This window comes from Suncus etruscus, chromosome 11 (genome assembly GCF_024139225.1).
Source record: "Suncus etruscus isolate mSunEtr1 chromosome 11, mSunEtr1.pri.cur, whole genome shotgun sequence".
NCBI lineage: Eukaryota > Metazoa > Chordata > Mammalia > Eulipotyphla > Soricidae > Suncus > Suncus etruscus.
Genome location: NC_064858.1, coordinates 55,938,355 through 55,957,064, shown reverse-complemented (window position 1 = coordinate 55,957,064; position 18,710 = coordinate 55,938,355). Strand labels below are relative to the sequence as shown.

Sequence of the window (18,710 nt, the reverse complement as noted above, 5' to 3'; positions counted from 1 at the left end):
CTTGCATACTTAAGGTTAACCCAGGTTCAACCAGTGGCATCCCCTATGGTTCCCCAAACACCACCCAGAGTGATTCCTAAGTGCAGACCCAAGAATAACTCCTGAATATCATAGTGTAGCCAAAAACAAAAACAAACAAACAAAAATGAAATAGAAGCTCTTAGATTCCAAGTCTGTCTTAAAAAGATAAAGTAGACCACATCCAATCCTTGCACAGGATACACTACTGCTCTAAAATCCTAGAATACTATAAATATGACTATAAACATTGTAATTGTCTACTACAACACAACCTAATTATTTTTGAAACTACAACATCCCACATTATTTCCACAGTGCTATAAGCTTAATGTTCCCGCTTCTGATGTATTTATTAGTGAAAAGAAACAACTACCATTAATGAAATTTGAAGACCCTAATCATTAAAATAAAGAAAAAACAGAGAATTGGGATGAAGCTCACTGACAGAAAGCATGCTTTCATGTATGAGCCCTAGATCCCTGACATCAACAAAAATAAGCAAATGAAAATAACCAGAAATACAAGAGGTATTGGGGAAATGTTACAGTATTGCCTTAATAGTGGAGCACTTGCCTTGCAGGTGAACAACTTTGCATTGTTCCCCATAATCTTATATGATCCCCTGAGCCAGTCAGGAGTGATCCATGAAAACTATATCGAGAAGTAAGCCTTGAACACCTTGAGGTGAGGCCCCAGGACAATCCCAAAAAAAGTGAGAGAAAAAAACACTTTTCCAAATCTCTAACTTTCAATATGGTCAATAGGAATAGTATAAGAAGTCTAAGACTTTCTGCACTATAAACCAATAAAAAGCTATAAACATTTACTTGATAAATTCAATTTTTTAAAATGTTCCATTTAACATAGTACAGTGGAAGGCACTGGCCTTACATGCAGCTGACCCAGATTCAATCCCAGGGATACCTCATGGTCTTGAATCTACATAAATAATCCCTGAGAAGAGAACAGGAATAACTCCTAAGCATCAACAGGTGTCCCTCCCCCCAAAAAAAACAACCCTTTTTTTTTTTTTTTTTTTTTTTGGTTTTTGGGCCACACCCGGCGGTGCTCAGGGGTTACTCCTGGCTGTCTGCTCAGAAATAGCTCCTGGCAGGCACGGGGGACCATATGGGACACCGGGATTCGAACCAACCACCTTTGGTCCTGGATCGGCTGCTTGCAAGGCAAACGCCACTGTGCTATCTCTCCGGGCCCTAAAACAACCCATTTTTATTTAAACATCCAAAATACCTTCCAATAAAAAACCTTTTCTCCTTTACTAAAATTTTTTTAAAAAAACCAGCAAATTCAGAGACTTGTAAGGCTGGAGTACTTCTACTACTCATGAGGCAGGGAAGAGTTGTCCGTAGCATAATAAGATCCTCTGAGCACCACTGGGAGCAGCCTCCCCGAAAACAAACAGAAAAACAGAAAGATCAGCATATTCTTCCTTTAATTTTCAAAGATAGTATTCAATGACTAAAATAACTTAATAAAAGTAATATCATATATATGTTTATACAATATATATACACAGAGACATATGTACACACACATACATTCATGCATACCTGGATTGGTTCCTGTTGTTTAAAGACAGGACCAAGTTCAGGTAGAATTAATTTGATATATTCTTCTTTGGTACATTCTTCAGCAATCAATAGAACATTGGGCAAAACAAAAGGTACCATATCAGGATTTACAAATTCTGAAGTCAAACAAGGCAAAATTCTCTGTACAATGACACGCTGAAAGGCAAAAAATGTTCATAAAACTACAATTTATTTCTGGCTTAAAAATTTAACATTTAACATTTTAACATAACAGTTTAAATCTTCAACCTCCGAGGTCTATAGATCTGGTTTAAACAATAGCAAAAGCAAACATAAAATGTTCAATCTCTTTACATAAGCAGGCCATACAATTTATAGCTGAAACTGGAACACATTTAAGACTAATGTGTAGTATTACTGATAATAAAGAACAAAAGGTGTAATAGAAAAACAGCAAATAAGAGGAGATATAAGATTCCCAACCCTTAAGAAATCTTCCCTAACTCATCTTCACTAATATGTTTCTCTTCTTAGTTCCTTCATTAGCGATGATTCATAACACATAACCTTACATCGTCACATAGGGACCATACATAGTACAACATGTAGGTGCTTGCCTTGTACACAGCCAAACCCCAGGTATGATCCCCAAGACCTCATATGGTTCTCCAAACTCTGCCTGGAGTGAGCCCCAAGCATAGTCAGAAATAAGTCTTGAGCACAGATGGGTGAGGAAAAAAGAAAAAAACAAAAAACCTTAGAAGTAGATAGAGGTGATTATGCACTTCCATATTGTTCACATGTATTAGATTAACTCTCCCTACACTTTGTGAGAAATGGTCTGGAAAGCAAGGACAATGTTTCCCTTTATTCTCTATAGCATCTAGTGTCTAGAGACAAATAACTGATCATAAACAAATATCTGATAGATTAAAAACTGGGGTATTTTTGCAACAAGAAATTACTAGTTTTCGGGGCCAGAGCAGTGGCACAACAGTAGGGCATTTGCCTTGCATGTGCTGACTTAGGAAGGACCGCAGTTCAATCCCCAGCATCCCATATGGTCCACCAAGCCAGGACAATTTCTGAGCAAATAGCCAGAAGTAACCCCTGAGCATCACCGTGTGTGGCCCAAAAACAAATAAAAAAAAAAAAAGAAATTACAAGTTTTTCAGTCAGTAGTTGTATTAGCATTCACCAATACTTTTAGACTATATTTACTCATAGTTTAATAAACCAGAGAAGCAGAGTATAAGGAACTGTAGAGGGCAGCAGTAATGCAGGAGTATCCTCATCACTGTAAGTAAGGCCATGTACACAATGGCAAGTTATGGAATGTTTCAACATGAGTATGTCCAAGTGCTTTTCTGCACTCTTCAAAATTTTCAAATCCTACCTAACTTTCTCTGGACCATACAAAACTTCTGTAATCAGTCGGCAGCCTTTTATAGTCATTTATTTCCCAAGTCAAAAGTTACACTTAATCCTTTGGAAAACTATTATAATAAATCAAAGAAAATTTTAAATTTATATTAGGATTATAATAAGAACCTGATTATCAATGAACAGACCTTGGGTAGTTTTGGTAGAACCTTTGGCAGTCCTTTGAAAAATTGTGATTTCTGAAGATTATCTCTTTGGAATAAGGTATCAAAATACTGAAGTGTTACTGCACCAACATCATCAAAGAAGGGAATCTAAAAATAGGAAGATACATTATAGTATATATTAAGTTTAAAATACTTACCAAATATAATTAAACAATTTAAAAACATTAAACAAAATTATATATTAAGTTTAAAATACTTACCAAATATAATTAAAAAATTTAAAAACATTAAACAAAATACTAAAGACCACTAAATAAAAATTCCATTTGTGAAGGTCAGAAAAAGAAAAAATATTAGAAAAACAATAAATTGTTTTTATTCTCAAGCTGACATTTTAAGAATCAGTATTTATTGGCTCAACTTAATTTTTGTTTAAAATTGTTCAGTAAAACACTAAATGATTAAATATGTTGAGTGTACAGTATATCTATTAAAACCCATGCTCATATGAGTAAATGATGGATGGATAAACTCAGAGAGTTCAAAAGTTATATCAACTATGACTATTAGGATTTTTTTTAATAAAATCTTAATTTTATATAATAACTACATATGATTTACTACTTAAGATGAAAAGAAGTATTTTGTATATTGAATCTTTCAATCTTTTTTTTATTAGTTTCTATGCCCTATGTGAGACAGGAACCCGTGTGTACTCACCTTTGTCATTTGATCTGCATCTGGTCTTACAGTTGTAGTTACATTCAATAGTAGTTTCACATGTTCCTGAACTTCCTCAGGGATACTTGTAAGAGAACTAGATCCTAAACGACTCAACTATTTAAAAGAGTAATAAGTTAAAAATAAAAATGTTTTCAAAGATGTACATTTATTTTGTCATAATCTAAGAAATCTTTAAAAATTACTTTATATATATATATTATTTTATTTTGGGGCCACACCCAGTGGTGCTCAGAAATCGCTCCTGGCAGGCTTGGGGGAATCATATGGGATGCCGGGGAACAAACCCAGATTGGCCGTGTGCAAGACAAATGCTCTACCCACTGTGCTATCACTCCAGCACCTACTTAATATTTTTAGAATGATCAGTTTACTATATACTATTCCTTGATAATTATCTTTAATACTTAAAATTGTTTAATATACAAAAAACTCAGTAGATAAAACATATTTCAAACAGTCACTTGAGTTTAAAAAAAAGTGCCATGATTCAAACTGCAGTCAAATTAGTCATTATAGAACTGATTTTATTAGGCTGACTTTATCTTTTTTTTTTTAATCATTTTTATTTTGACCAAAGTGGATTACAAATCTTTCACAGTAATATTTTAGGTGCATACAGGCATTGAATCAGGGGCATTCCAATCACCAGTGTGTCCTCCCTCCACCCCTGTTCCCAGAATGCATCCCATAAGCTGACTTTATCAAATGAGTATTTAGAGACTATCTCATACACACTTAGAAAATTATCAATGAAACATTTTGTTTAATGCAAAGACTATATTCAAATACCTGATCCAATTGCCTACTGAAGCTCTTATATATATCTTGCTTGTTGACTTCAAATATAGGTTTCCCTTTGTTAAATACAGCATATATGACAGTTCCTAAAGAGTACATATCACTCGCCGTTTCACAGCTCACAGAAAGAATGTATTCAGGAGCCAGATATTCAGGATTTGGAAGACACAATGATGGTAAATTTGGGTCCCATTCTTTACAAGGAAACTTAGGCTGTAAAACAGAAATAAGATATCTACATATAAATATCTCCATTTGAGCAAACTATATAGTAATAGTCTAGTGTTAAAACTCATAGCAATGTAAGTAAAAATGTGACCACCATCTTCAATTTTCAAACTCCCAAATATGGAAAGTGCATGAGAATAAGAGCTTTTTCTTTCCTTTTTTTTTTTTTCCAGTTTTTGGGTCACACCTGCAGTGCTCAGGGGTTACTCCTGGCTCTATGCTCAGAAATTGCACCTGGCAGGCTCTGGGGACCATATGGGATGCTGGGATTCAAACCCACATCCTTCTGTATGCAAGGCAAATGCCTTGCCTCCATTCTATCTCTCCAGCCCCTTTCTTTTTTATCTTATACCTTTAAGTTTTGTTTTTGGACCACAGCTAGCAATGTCCAGGGGTTACTTGTGTTTCTACACTCAGAAATTATTCTTGATAGTGCAAGGGGATGATAAAGATGCCAGGGATTGAACTCAGATCAGTTATGTGTAAGACAAGTGCCCAGTCCACAATACAACTGCTCTGGCAATTGTCATTTTGAGATTCTTCAATATGTCTCCCAGAAGACAAATTTTTATTATACTCTATATAGAGAGAGAGGAAATAGTGAAACAGGGAAATAATGCAATATCAAAGGTACTATCTTTGCATATACAGAGCCCTAAATGACAACCCTGAAACTGCATGTTCCCACCAAAAAAATACTATAAATTAAAAAATGTCTGGCATATGTCTTACAATAAACAGGCTTCAAATTATATGAAATCAAATATATTGCTATTTGATATATTGTTCTTTCACTAACCAGATGTTATCTCATTAATCAGTTACTGAAACTCTAAGGCTGTTGTAAAATTAAACATATGCATAGAAAACGGACCTACTCCAGTGCCTGTTCCACTGTATTTATTCAACTAACAATTCTTTTACTTTCCTAAAAAATATTACTTGATTCAAATTGATTTGAATTCTTAAGACCTGGCTCCTTTTAACAAGGACATAGAATTTAAAAACCTAATATATAATATAATATGTTTTTTCCATGTCTAAGAAGGTATATTGTGGAACCAGAGAAATAGTAAAAAGAGTAAAGCCTTGTACACAGCCAGTCTGGGCTCAATCCCTGGCATCCAATATGGTTACCCAAGCCCTGCCAGGAGTAATCCTTGAGCAAAGACCCAAGAGTAAGTCCTGAATATTGGGCGTATGGCAAAAAAAACAAGCAAGATCAGGAGCCAAAGCAACAGTACCACAGGTAGGGCTTTTGCTTTGCACATGATCAACTGAGGTTCAATCCTTGACATCCATATGATCCCTGGGGTCCACCAGGATTAACCCTGAGCAGAGAGCTAGGAGTACAACTTGAAGACTGAGTACAGTCCAACACTCCTCCCTAGACAAAATGCAAGATCATATAATATCTGAGGATGCAAAAGTAGCCATACCTTTTCTACAGAACAACAAATACAGGATGTTTGGAAGCTAGGGAAATGGCTCTAGAGCTCCCTGGGCTCTGCAATAGGAAGACTCAAAACATTGCCAACTAGGATGTTTTGCGGTCAAAAAGCACACAGCCTGCTGGAAAAGCAATAGAGCTTGCCCAAAGAGCAGTAAACAAAATACAAAATAAAATTGTGTCGAGTTTATTTGTGAAAGAAAATAGAAGACTAGGCATAGAAATTGTGATGTAGGGGGCCGGGCGGTGGCGCAAGAGGTAAGGTGCCTGCCTTGCCTGCGCTAGCCTTGGACGGACCACAGTTCGATCCCCCGGCGTCCCATATGGTCCCCCAAGCCAGGAGCAACTTCTGAGCGCATAGCCAGGAGTAACCCCTGAGCGTTACCGGGTGTGGCCCAAAAACCAAAAAAAAAAAAAAAAAAGAAATTGTGATGTAGTTAAAATCTATAGAGCAGTTGTCCTCAAAGTAGTTTTACTAAGTTGGTTAAATCTTAAATGTATAATTTAAAATTTATTGGGGCTGCAAATGTTCTATCTATTTGAATTATTTTATAGGAAAAGAAAATAAAACTGGTGTTTTAAATAAAAAAAGTTAGGTTCAAGTTCAAACTCTACCATTTACCACTGACCTACACTAGACTACAAGTTAACTTATTTACTCTTCTGTATTATTCTTCTGGGAGGGCGGGCACACCCGGTGACACTCAGGGGCTACTCCTGGCTCTGCGCTAGAAATCACTCCTGGCTCGGGAACTATATGGGATATGCCAGGGACTGAACCATGGTCCATCCTGGGTCAGCCACGTGCAAGGCAAACACCCTATCACTGCAGCACCATTTCGGCCCTCTGTATTATTCTTAATTCTTAACTGAATTGAAGGATTAAATAGTAATAAATGAATCAATACTTTATTATCACTCTTTTGTTATCATGCTCCCTATAGAATATTATGTGGTCCAATAAGTTGGAAAACACTATTAAAGATTAATAACATGTTAGAATATTCTATTGTGTGGGAAGAAAAAGAACTATTGAACCTAAATTCTCAAATAATCTAGAATTATTTCCTTTAGTAATATTAACTATTATAGAATAAATAAACTAAATACTCTTAGGTTCAAATAGCATTAGAAATATTCTACACTGTTACATATTTTAATACACCTAGTACCAAATAAGCATGCTCTATAGAGGCTGTCTTATAAATTCAATAGTCCTCTCCAGAGCATCTAGAAATTTCCTGTCTAAAATTAATTAAAATAAATAAATAAATAAATAAATAAATAAAACAAGTTAAAATCTAAAATCTTCATTACCTCTTGTTCAGAAGGATTGGCTGATGAAACACAAAAATCAAAGCCCATTATTTTCCAAGCTCCACTTTTATTCAGGATAATATTTTCAGGTGTAATATTTCCATGAACCATTTTCACACTACTATGCAAAAATGATAATCCTTCAGAAACCTGTAAACAAACCAGACATTTTTTAACATAATTTTTATTTTGATCATAGTGGCTTACATATTGTTGACAATAATATCTTAGTTACATATTTACATAAGATCAAAGGGGATTCCCATCACCGGTTTGTCTTCCCTACTCCTCCCTTTTTGTCCTACCACCCATATCCTCTTCCCTCACCCCTAGGGCTGCTAGAATATGTCAAACCAGACATTTTTTACATTAAATAGACTATAATGACAAACTTTCTTGGGTTGAAGAAAAAATGTAGAGATCTGCCAAAATGCTCGCCTGGACCAGGAAAACCAAGGTAATCTTGGAGGGCCCAAGCATCAATGGTTCATTAATACTGATTCTAATTCTACTTTTTTTTAATAAACATGTAATCCACATAAAAGAAATCAATCTATACAGTACTTACTGCAAAATTCTATTTATAAAATCTTAGAAAATATAAACTGATTCATAATGATAGAAAGCAGATCAGTGCTTTTGAGAATAAGTGAGCAAGGAGAATAGATTATAAGGGGTATGAGGAAGTTTTGGGATATATATTACACAGGTATATGCATAAAAACTAAAGATTTTGAGTTTGAGTAATTTACTATACACCAATTATGCATTAAAGTTATTAAAAGTGGGACTGGGGGCCGGAGTGGTGGCTCAAGTGGTAAGGCTGTCTTGCCCGTGCTAGCCTAGGACAGACCATGGTTCGATTCCCTGGCATTCAATATGGTCCACCAAGCCAGGAGCGATTTCTGAGTGCATAGCCAGGAGTAGCCCCTCCCCCCCCGCGTCACTGGTTGTGGCCCAAAATAAATAAATAAATAAATGAATAAATAAATAAATAATAAAGTGGGACTGGATGACAGCTCAGTGGGGAGGGTGTTTGCCTTGCACACAGCCAACCCAGGTGCGATTCCTGGCATCCCTAATGGTCCCCCAAATCAGCCAGAAGTAATTTCTGAGCACAGAACCAGAAATTAGGCCTGAGAGCTGTCAGACATGCCCCCCAAAAAACAAACAAACAAACAAAATAAATAAAGCTATTAAAAGTGATAAATTGAACTCTCCTGGGAGCTAGCACACAGTGTAGGGGAGTTTGCCTTGCCTGCCAACTGACCTAGGTTTGATCCCTGACATCCCACCTGGTCCCCTTAGCCTACCAGGAGTGAATTCTGAGCACAGAGCTAGGAGTAACCCCTGAAAGCAACCAGGTGTGAACTAAGAATCAAACAAAAAAAGAATTCTCTATTCCCAACAGGATAAAACTCTATGGGTTTTATGGGTACAAATTAACCCTACAAAATAAAACTTTTCAGAAAGAAAAGAAAAATCAGAAGAAGTGGACATATGTCTTAAAAATGTAATAAAGATATACATATTTTTATTATTAATAATTTTTATTTTGACCAAAGTGAATTACAAATCATTCACAATAGTATTTCAGGTACATTGTGACATTGAATCAGGGGCATTCCTACCACTAATGTTGTCCTCCCTCCACCCCTGTTCCCAGCATGCATCCATTATCGCCCCTCCTTTGCCCCTGGACTGCTAGGATAAATGGTGGCCTCTGTGCCTAGCCTGTTGTAGATTGGGTATCGATTCTGGTGTAGCTGGCTTTGGATTTGGTGTTCAAGGCTGATCATTTTTTATTCCTACTCAATGTTCATATGACTGTTTGGTCTTGGTGCCCTCCATTATTTCCCCCTCAATTTGTGAGGCAGAACAAGATGGTTCAAGTTATGTGGTTCTGTTTGAAGAAAAGAAAAAAAGGGGGGGTGGAGGGACAAACAAGCAAAAAACGGGAGGAGTCCTTCTAGAGACTATAAATATCAGTTTAAGAAAACAAAGGGAAGGGCCAGAGAGATAGCACAGTGGCGTTTGCCTTGTAAGCAGCCAACCCAGGACCTAAGGTGGTTGGTTCGAATCCGGTGTCCCACATGAACCCCGTGCCTGCCGGGAGCTATTTCTGAGCAGATAGCCAGGAGTAACCCCTGAGCGCCTCAGGGTATGGACTAAAAACCAAAAAAGGGGGAGGAGGGGGGAAGGAAGAAAAAAACAAAAAAATACTACAAGAATCTTCAAGAATTAATAATTGTGGTATATATGGTTAAGTTTGAAAGAGTCAAGAACAGGATCAGGGATGTAGATCAGGTATAGGTGTGGGAGATATTGAATTTAATTACTGGCTCTGCAAATAGAATATATATGAGCTGAAAATAATTTGAAGAGAAAAAATCTTTTCATGTAAGTAAATAAACTTACCTGAAGCAACCCATATTTGGTTTCTACATCATAAAGTTTATAGTCCTTAATTTCTGGAGACACAGGGGAAGGTAGGTTTTCACAATTACCAAGTACATTGGCTAAACTGGCAAAAACTGGTTCTGTGCAAAATGCCAAGCAATCCCTGTTTTAAAAAAGAAAGTTATTTACAACCATTTTTTCCAAGAGTGTCAAAGTAAAATATACATAAAATATTAGCTGTCCTACTAATTTATCATACAAAAGGTATAATATTTTATGTTTTGGTTTGGGGGCCACACCTGGTGCTGCTCAGGGGTTACTCCTGGCTCTGCGATCAGAAATTACTCCTTGCTCCTTGGGATGCCAGGGATTGAACCTGGGTCAGGTACATGCAAGGTAAATGCCCAAAGCAATGTGCTATCTCTTCCAAAGTTAGAATATTTTGATTCTGAATTGTTGTTCTCAGCACTAATATATTTAACACCACAGAGCAGTTAGGAAACTCTGTACATGATTATACTGGATAAATCACTCAGTCTGTTAAAGTATGTGATATGATACTTTTTCTTTGTTTGGGATGCAGGTCTTTTTGTTGTTATTTTGGACTATGAATGGTGGTGCTTTGAGGTTACTCCTAATTCAGTGCTCAGGAATCACTCCCAGTAATATTTGGTCTTCTAACAGTTTCCTTTTTCCAATTTGAGGCACCATGATTTATTAATGACACAAGTTTTATACATGATTTATTAATGACACAAGTTTTTTTTTGTTTTTTTTTTTTTTTTTTTTTTGGTTTTTGGGCCACACCCGGCGGTGCTCAGGGGTTACTCCTGGCTGTCTGCTCAGAAATAGCTCCTGGCAGGCACGGGGGACCATATGGGACACCGGGATTTGAACCAACCACCTTAGGTTCTGGATCGGCTGCTTGCAAGGCAAGCACCGCTGTGCTATCTCTCCGGGCCCTAATGACACAAGTTTTATACATACAATGCTTCAACACCAAACCAACAAAACAATTTAACCTCAAAAGAATAGGTTATTGTCCCTCTACCTATGCCTCATAGTTCCCTCCCACTCACTCATGAATAGCCTACTTGTCAGTATCATTTCTGTAAGGAGTCTGTAGAAATTGGCTATTTGTTCGGGGCCGGGCGGTGGCGCTAAAGGTAAGGTGCCTGCCTTGCCTGCGCTAGCCTTGGACGGACCTCGGTTCGATCCCCCGGTGTCCCATATGGTCCCCCAAGCCAGGGGCAACTTCTGAGCGCATAGCCAGGAGTAACCCCTGAGCGTTACCGGGTGTGGCCCAAAAACCAAAAAAAAAAAAAAAAAGAAATTGGCTATTTGTTATTCCCTTATTGTGTTTCAGTATATTCCAATATGAGAGAAATTATTTTGTATTTGTTCTCATTCTACTGATTCCACTGTACATGATACCCTATAGTTCCATCCAAATATCAGCAAACTACATTACATCTTTTCTTAAACCTGAGTAGTATTCCACAGTATTCCACAGTGTACATATGCCAAAGTTTATACACAGCATGTTTTCTGACACGAGTATTTTCAGATCTTGGCTCTAATGCTTCAATGAACATAGGAGCACAAATGTTTTTTTTGTTGTTGTTTTTGGGTCACACCCGGCTTTGCTCAGGGGTTACTTTGGGCTCTGAGCTTCGAAATCGCCCCTGGCAGACATGGGGGTGGGGGGCATATGGGATGCCGTCCTTCTGCATGAAAGGCAAACGCCCTACCTCCATGCTATCTCTCCACCCCAAACAAATGTCTTTTTTTTTTTTTTTTTTTTTTTGGTTTTTTTGGGTCACACCCGGCATTGCTCAGGGGTTACTCCTGGCTATCTGCTCAGAAATAGCTCCTGGCAGGTACGGGGGACCATATGGGACACCGGGACTCGAACCAACCACCTTTGGTCCTGGATCTGCTGCTTGCAAGGCAAACATCAAATGTCTTTTTTAAAAGTGTTTTTAAACCCTGAGGGCAGATACCAAGAAGTGGAATTGCTGGATCAAGAGGATGCTCAATTCTTAATTTTTTGCGAGGTCTCCATACTGTTCTAAATAGAAGCTAAGCCAGACAACATATCCACCTACAGTGGATGAGGAATGAAGATTCTATTTTCCTCATGTACCTAGGATCAACGGTTGTTTCTATTTATTCCTGATGTGTACCAACTGTTGTAAGATGATATGTCAATGCTGGACTGATATGCACTTTCTTAACAATAAACAATGAAGGACATTTTTTTAAAAATACCTAATGGCCATCTGTCTATATTCTTTTTTAGGATGTGTATGTTCAACTCTTCACCCCACTTGGTGGGGTTCAATTTTCTTTTTATTTAGTCTTCCTCAGAATTATTGGGCTCTTCCCTCTGACTTTCACAACATGATGCAAATTTTCTCCTGCCATGTAAGAACTTTCCCCTTTATATTTTAAGTTTTGAGATTTTTATGTGATATTTCTTTTCTTTTTTTGGGGGGGGCTGGGTCACACCCAGTAGCTCTCAGGGGTTATTCCTGGCTCTACGCTCAGAAATTGCTACTGGCAAGCTTGGCCGACCATATAGGATGCCGGGATTCAAACCACTGACCTTCTGCATGCAAGGCAAACGCTTTACCTTCATGCTATTTCTCCAGCCTCTATGTGCTATTTCTAACACAGGATGATTTCAATGTCTTGTGTGTCTTATTATTCACTAAAAATTAGTACTTTTTCCCTTAGAGTGCTATCTCCATTAGTGATACTTCAATTATTTATTATCTAACAATGAAAACGTATGTTCTTCTAAATGTCTTTCCATAGTTGATATTATCCAAATCTATAATAATAACCAAAAAATACTCAAGGACAGAAAAAAGTAATATATTTGGTCTACTCATCTCAAGAGACTAAGCATGCAAATATGGAATATACTAATACAAAAGCACCAAGATGGCAAAATTGTGATATAGGTGGCACTATAAACACTGACAAAAAATACTCTAGAACAGGGGTCTCAAACTCAATTTACCTGGGGGCCGCAGGAGGCAAAGTCAGAGAGATCCTTGAGTGCAAAGTCAGTAGTAAACCTTGAACATTGGGGGGTGTGACCCAAACAACTAAAACAAAACAAAATAAAAAAGATTCTTCTAGGGCAGGGCCACAAAATGTTGTAGGGAGGGCCGCAAACAGCCCACAGGCCGCGAGTTTGAGACCCCTGCTCTAGAAGAAATAGCATAAAGCTATAGGAAAACTCAAACCAAGTATAGAAACAAAATTAACTCTACTTCAGTAAAGAGAATTACGATACTGGAGTATTATATAATACACAAATAGATTCGTCTAGGTTTTTTCTATAAAGGTTATGTAAACCTGTTTCTGAGTAGCCAAAATATGGCAGGTGAAGAAAATTCAGAAAATACATTACTCTGTGTTTCCCAGACATACAACCAATGAATCTTTGATAAAGGGGCAAGAAATGCAAAATGGAGCAAGTAAAGGCTCTTCAACAAGTAGTTCTGGGACAACTGGTCAGCCACATGTAAAAAAGCAAAGTCAGACCTCTATCTAAAACCATGCACAAAGGTCAAATTCAAATGAATTAAAGACCAGTCTCAGAACTATAAGGTATATAGAAGAACACAGAGGTAAAGCACTCCATGACATTGAGACTAAAGGCAGCTTCAATGAGGAAACAGCACTCTCCAAACAAGTGGAAGCAGAAATAAACATATGAGACCATATTAAGCTAAGAAGCTTCTGCACCTCAAAGGAAATAGTAACGAGGATACAAAGGCCACCCACAGAAATGGAAGAAACTATTCACCCAATATCCGTTAGATAAAGGGCTAATATCTAAGATATACAAAGTATTGAAAGAATTTAACAAGAAAATAACATCTAGCCCCATCAAAAAAATGGGGAGAAGAAATGAAAAATTTCTCAAAGAAGAAATACAAATGGCCAAAAGACACATGAAAAAATGTTCCACATACTAATCATCAGGGAGATGCAAATCAAAACAATGAGGTACCATCTCACGCCACACAAACTGGCAAATATCACAAAGAATAAGAACAATCAGTGCTGGTCGGCATGTGGGGAGAAAAAAACTCTCATTATTGCTGGGGGGAATGCAGTCTTGCTCAGCCTCTATGGAAAACAATATTGAGATTCCCCAAAAGACTGGAAATTGAACTCCCATATGATCCATCAATACCACTCCTAGGGATATACCCTAGGAACACAAAAGCACAACACAAAAATGCCTTCTGCATACCTATTCATCGCAGCTCTATTTATAATAACCAGACTCTGGAAACAATTCAGATGCCCTTCTACAGATGAATGGCTAAAGAAACTGTGGTACATATACACAATAGAATACTATGCAGCCATCAGAAGAGATGAAGTCATGAAATTTTCCTATACATACATGGACATGAAAATCTATTATACTGAGTGAAATACGTCAGGAGAGAGATAGACACAGAATAGTCTCTCTCATCTATGGATTTTAAGAAAAGTAAAGAACATTGTTGTAATAATACACAGAGATAATAGAGATGAGGGCTGGAAGGTCTGGCCCACAATACAAAGCTTTCCACAGAGTGGTGAGTTCAGCTGGACAAATAAATACACTGACTACTACCATGACAATGGTAGTGAGTGAAATAGAATGCCTGTCTTGAATGCAGGCAAGGAGTGGGAGAGGAGAAAAATTGAGGGCAATGGTGGTGGGAATGTTGTACTGGTGAAGGGGGGTGTTCTTTTATTTATACACACACACACACACACACACACACACACACATACACACACACACATATATATAAAAACCCAACTACAAACGTGTATAAGCATGGTTCTTAAATAAAGAATGTATTAAAAAAAAAAAGACATTACTCTTGACTCATGGTATCAGGATGACAGGATGAAATCTCCCATCTGCCTATAAACTATGTGATTTAAGTAATATCTCCAATCTTCACTTCTATATAACAGTGAGAGTTATGGGAGTGATATGTAACACATTCAGTAGTTCTTTAGATAGTAATATTAGCTTTTTTCCTTTCAAGTTGAAAGAAAGTGCCTTTGGAATATATATAGTGACAGTGGGTTACTAAAGATTTCAAAGTAAGAATTATAATGAAATCCAATATAGAAGATAAAATAAAATTTTCCTCGGCCGGAGAGATAGCACAGTGGTAAGGCGTTTGCCTTGCAAATGGCCAGCCCAGGCCAGCCCAGACGGTGGTTCGAATCTCGGCATCCCATATGGTCCCCCATGTCTGCCAGGAGCGATTTCTGAGCAGAGAGGCAAGAGTAACCCCTGAGCAACGCTGGGTGTAGCCCAAAAATAAAAAAAAAAAAAGAAAGAAATTTTTCTTGCCCAGGAAGACAGCTAGAACCGTGATAGTTCTGTGTTCTCCACCAGATGTGTACTCCCATCCATTCTTAAAGTCTAGGATTCATAACACAAATGGTAAAACATCAAAAGATTAAGATCTTCTGAATTTAGGGGCTGGAGCAATAGCACAGCAGATAGGGCATTTGCCTTGCACACGACCAACATGGGTTTGATTCTCCAGCATCCTATATGGTCCTCCAAGCCTACTAGGAGCTATTTCTGAGGCAGAGCCAGGAGTAACCCCTGAGCACTGCCAGGTGTGGCCCAAAAACCAAAAATAAAATCTAAATTTGGAGAGAAATTTAACACAAAAGGTCTGAGTTAATAAGGGTTTAAGAAATGTGGGAAAGGTTTATAAAACTAGGGTATGTAATAAATACTGCAGTATCACAGGCAAAAGGATCCAGTTAAAGATCATACAAGATCATTTTCCTTTTCTTATCCTTCTTAGTAATCTATTTCCCAAACTTATTTTTGAGAAAATGATAAGGTAACTGAGGACTGTGAGCTGACAAATACAAGGTGTCATATCTATGCAGTACCTGGATAAAAATAGTCCCATATAAAATAAATCAATGAAAAGGGGGAAAGAAATTTTAGCCAGTTTAAGACTGTTGTCTTAACTTTAAACTTTAAACTGTTGTCTTGGGAGTCAGGAGCTAAGTCTATTTTTCTGTATTTTCCATATGACTAGAGTAAGGAAACAAAGACTCCTGGCAATGCAAAAGTCTTCATATTATTAGTATTATTTCAGAAAAAAACATTTAGAATATGCAAATATAATTTAGGAAAATAATTTACAATAGCTTGTAAAATTTTTTCACTGGCAGTGATCTATATAGATATATTTCCAATATAAAGCCATATTTTAATTATTTGTTCAGGAAGTCTCTTTCTATAAGTTTTTCTAAAACCCAAGGCCAGAGACATAGAAAAGGAATATTGTCTTGTATGCAGCCAATTGAGTCAATCCTAGTCACTGAAGATGGTTCTCTAAACATAAAATCAGGACTAAGTCCTGAAAACATCCAGGTGGGCCCAAAGATCAAACAAAGAAAAATAATTTTTACCTAGATTCTTCCAAAGGATGCTGAACAGTAAGAAGTCGAGGGTGTCGTAGACGAGTTAACTGCTGGACTCCTCGCTTTAGAGAATCGATGATTTGATCCTTTTCAAATTTTTGGTATTTGTCTATCAGCTTTTTATCAAAGACAAAAACAGCCACTTCCTAGAAGAATAATTTTCATTTTTAAATCAAGAATATTTAAAATTCATAAAATTCTATTTATCATGACCTAGAAATACAAAGAGCCAAAAACAGAATTCTATAAAAAAAAAATTTTCAGCAATATTAGTTCTGGAGAGACAGTACAGTGGAAAGGTACTTGCCTTTCATGCAGCTAACCCTAGTTCAATCCTTTCTACCACATATGGTCTCCAGAACCTTATCAGGAATGATCCTTGAACACAAAGACAGGATAAGCCCCAAGTAAAGCAAGGTATGGTACACATACACATACAAATTTTTTGTACTATTATTACTTTCCTAAAATACACATTTTTTGCAATATTAATACTCTCCTAATATTAAATAATTAAGTTTGGGGCCAGAGGAATAGTACAGCGGGTAGGGCATTTGACTTGCACACGACCAACCCATGTTTGATTCCTGAAACATCCATAAGACCCCATATTCTTTCATTCTACCCTATCTCTATCTTTATAGACAATAAACTGAGAAGTTACCATAATATTAGTAAGCGACTTTCCATCACCCCTCTTTGATATTAATCATAACTTCTTTTTTTTTCTTTTTTTTTTTTTTTGGTTTTTGGTTTTTGGGCCACACCCGGCGTTGCTCAGGGGTTACTCCTGGCTGTCTGCTCAGAAATAGCTCCTGGCAGGCACGGGGGACCATATGGGACACCGGGATTCGAACCAACCACCTTTGGTCCTGGATCGGCTGCTTGCAAGGCAAACACCGCTGTGCTATCTCTCCGGGTCCTAATCATAACTTCTAAAAACCACAGTCTCAACCATTTTCTTCCTTTCACTTTCTCTTTATCCAAGGAAGTTTTTGTTCACTTATCCAATCATGAACAAATGGTGTCACCACTAATCAATTATTAGTAATGCTACTTTTCTATGCTAAGTGTAAAGAAAACTGATAGAGCTATAAGCAAAACCAGTAGAGAAATCAACAACTTTTCAAAATTCTAGTAAAAATTTTGAACAACTTTCAGAATTTCTCAAAGATTCTTTCAAATCTCCTAATTAAACTTTCAACTACTGAACCACCAATATGCAAAGCAGTATTTCCCATTTTATTGCAGTTCTCTTCTAATTACTGTTGTGTAGTTTGGGGGTTTTATGCCCCTCTTCTAATTACTTGTTACATGACTATTTCTCTCACCAGTAAACCTTGGCAGCCTAATCACCAGTCACTCAGAATTCCAAAACTGTTAATTTCTGAAACAAATTATTTTAAGTAGGAGGCTCCTCTTGGATGTTAAATAAGAGGACTTCAGAGCACAAATTCTCTAAAAAGTTATAACATAAAGGGACATTTAGCAATCCAGTTTGAATCTGTGTACATTTTAGGAACTATCTGGCAAATTTCCAAGAGCTAACCTTTCTTCTCACCTTTCAGAGGAAGACAGAGAACAGATAAATATATAATGTGAAATTCTCTACTGGTCAAATAAAGAGTCAATATTACAACCCAGTCAAACTCTAAGAAGCTAAATTCTTAGCAAATATGCCAAACTTTCTATACAGAAATAACCTGGGGGTGAAAAATATAGAATAAGTAAAGCAGCAATTATGTCTTCAGCAAAAGAATCTTTTAAATTGATTGATGGTTTTAAATAGCAATTATGAATAAACATAATCAGCTTATGTGATCATTGTGAGACTCAGGATAAATGGGCTAAGAGCTGTAATGGTGATCTAAAAAAAATGACCTAGAAATTTAAGTTACTATCTCACCATCCATGTGCTGATCCTATTTTGCCAAGTGTTCTGCTATAACACATTTTACAAATGCTTCTAATTTAAAAGTGTTCATTTCTTCAAGATGTTTTAGGCCTTTTAAAAAGCTTACATGAGGGGCTGGAGCAATAGAACAGCAGGTAGGGTGCTTGCCTTGTAGGCACTAGACCTGAGTTCGGTCACCGGCATCCCACATAGCCCCCTGAGCATGCCAGGAAGGCATCCTGAGCAAAGCTAGGAGTAGCCCCTGA

At 37.1% G+C, this 18,710-nt stretch overlaps 1 protein-coding gene across 1 annotated transcript in view; it reads right to left on the bottom strand.

The window, feature by feature from the left end:
• SCYL2 (SCY1 like pseudokinase 2) overlaps nucleotides 1–18,710 on the bottom strand; it is a 56,998-nt gene that overhangs the window by 31,836 nt on the left and 6,452 nt on the right. Inside the window, exons 2-8 of the mRNA XM_049782806.1 lie at nucleotides 16,539–16,696; nucleotides 10,080–10,224; nucleotides 7,662–7,811; nucleotides 4,658–4,879; nucleotides 3,845–3,961; nucleotides 3,146–3,271; nucleotides 1,593–1,769 (exon numbers count right to left, since the gene is read on the bottom strand). Of these exons, the coding sequence (XP_049638763.1) occupies nucleotides 1,593–1,769; nucleotides 3,146–3,271; nucleotides 3,845–3,961; nucleotides 4,658–4,879; nucleotides 7,662–7,811; nucleotides 10,080–10,224; nucleotides 16,539–16,696 (1,095 nt within the window). The remainder of the gene's footprint in view (nucleotides 1–1,592; nucleotides 1,770–3,145; nucleotides 3,272–3,844; nucleotides 3,962–4,657; nucleotides 4,880–7,661; nucleotides 7,812–10,079; nucleotides 10,225–16,538; nucleotides 16,697–18,710) is intronic.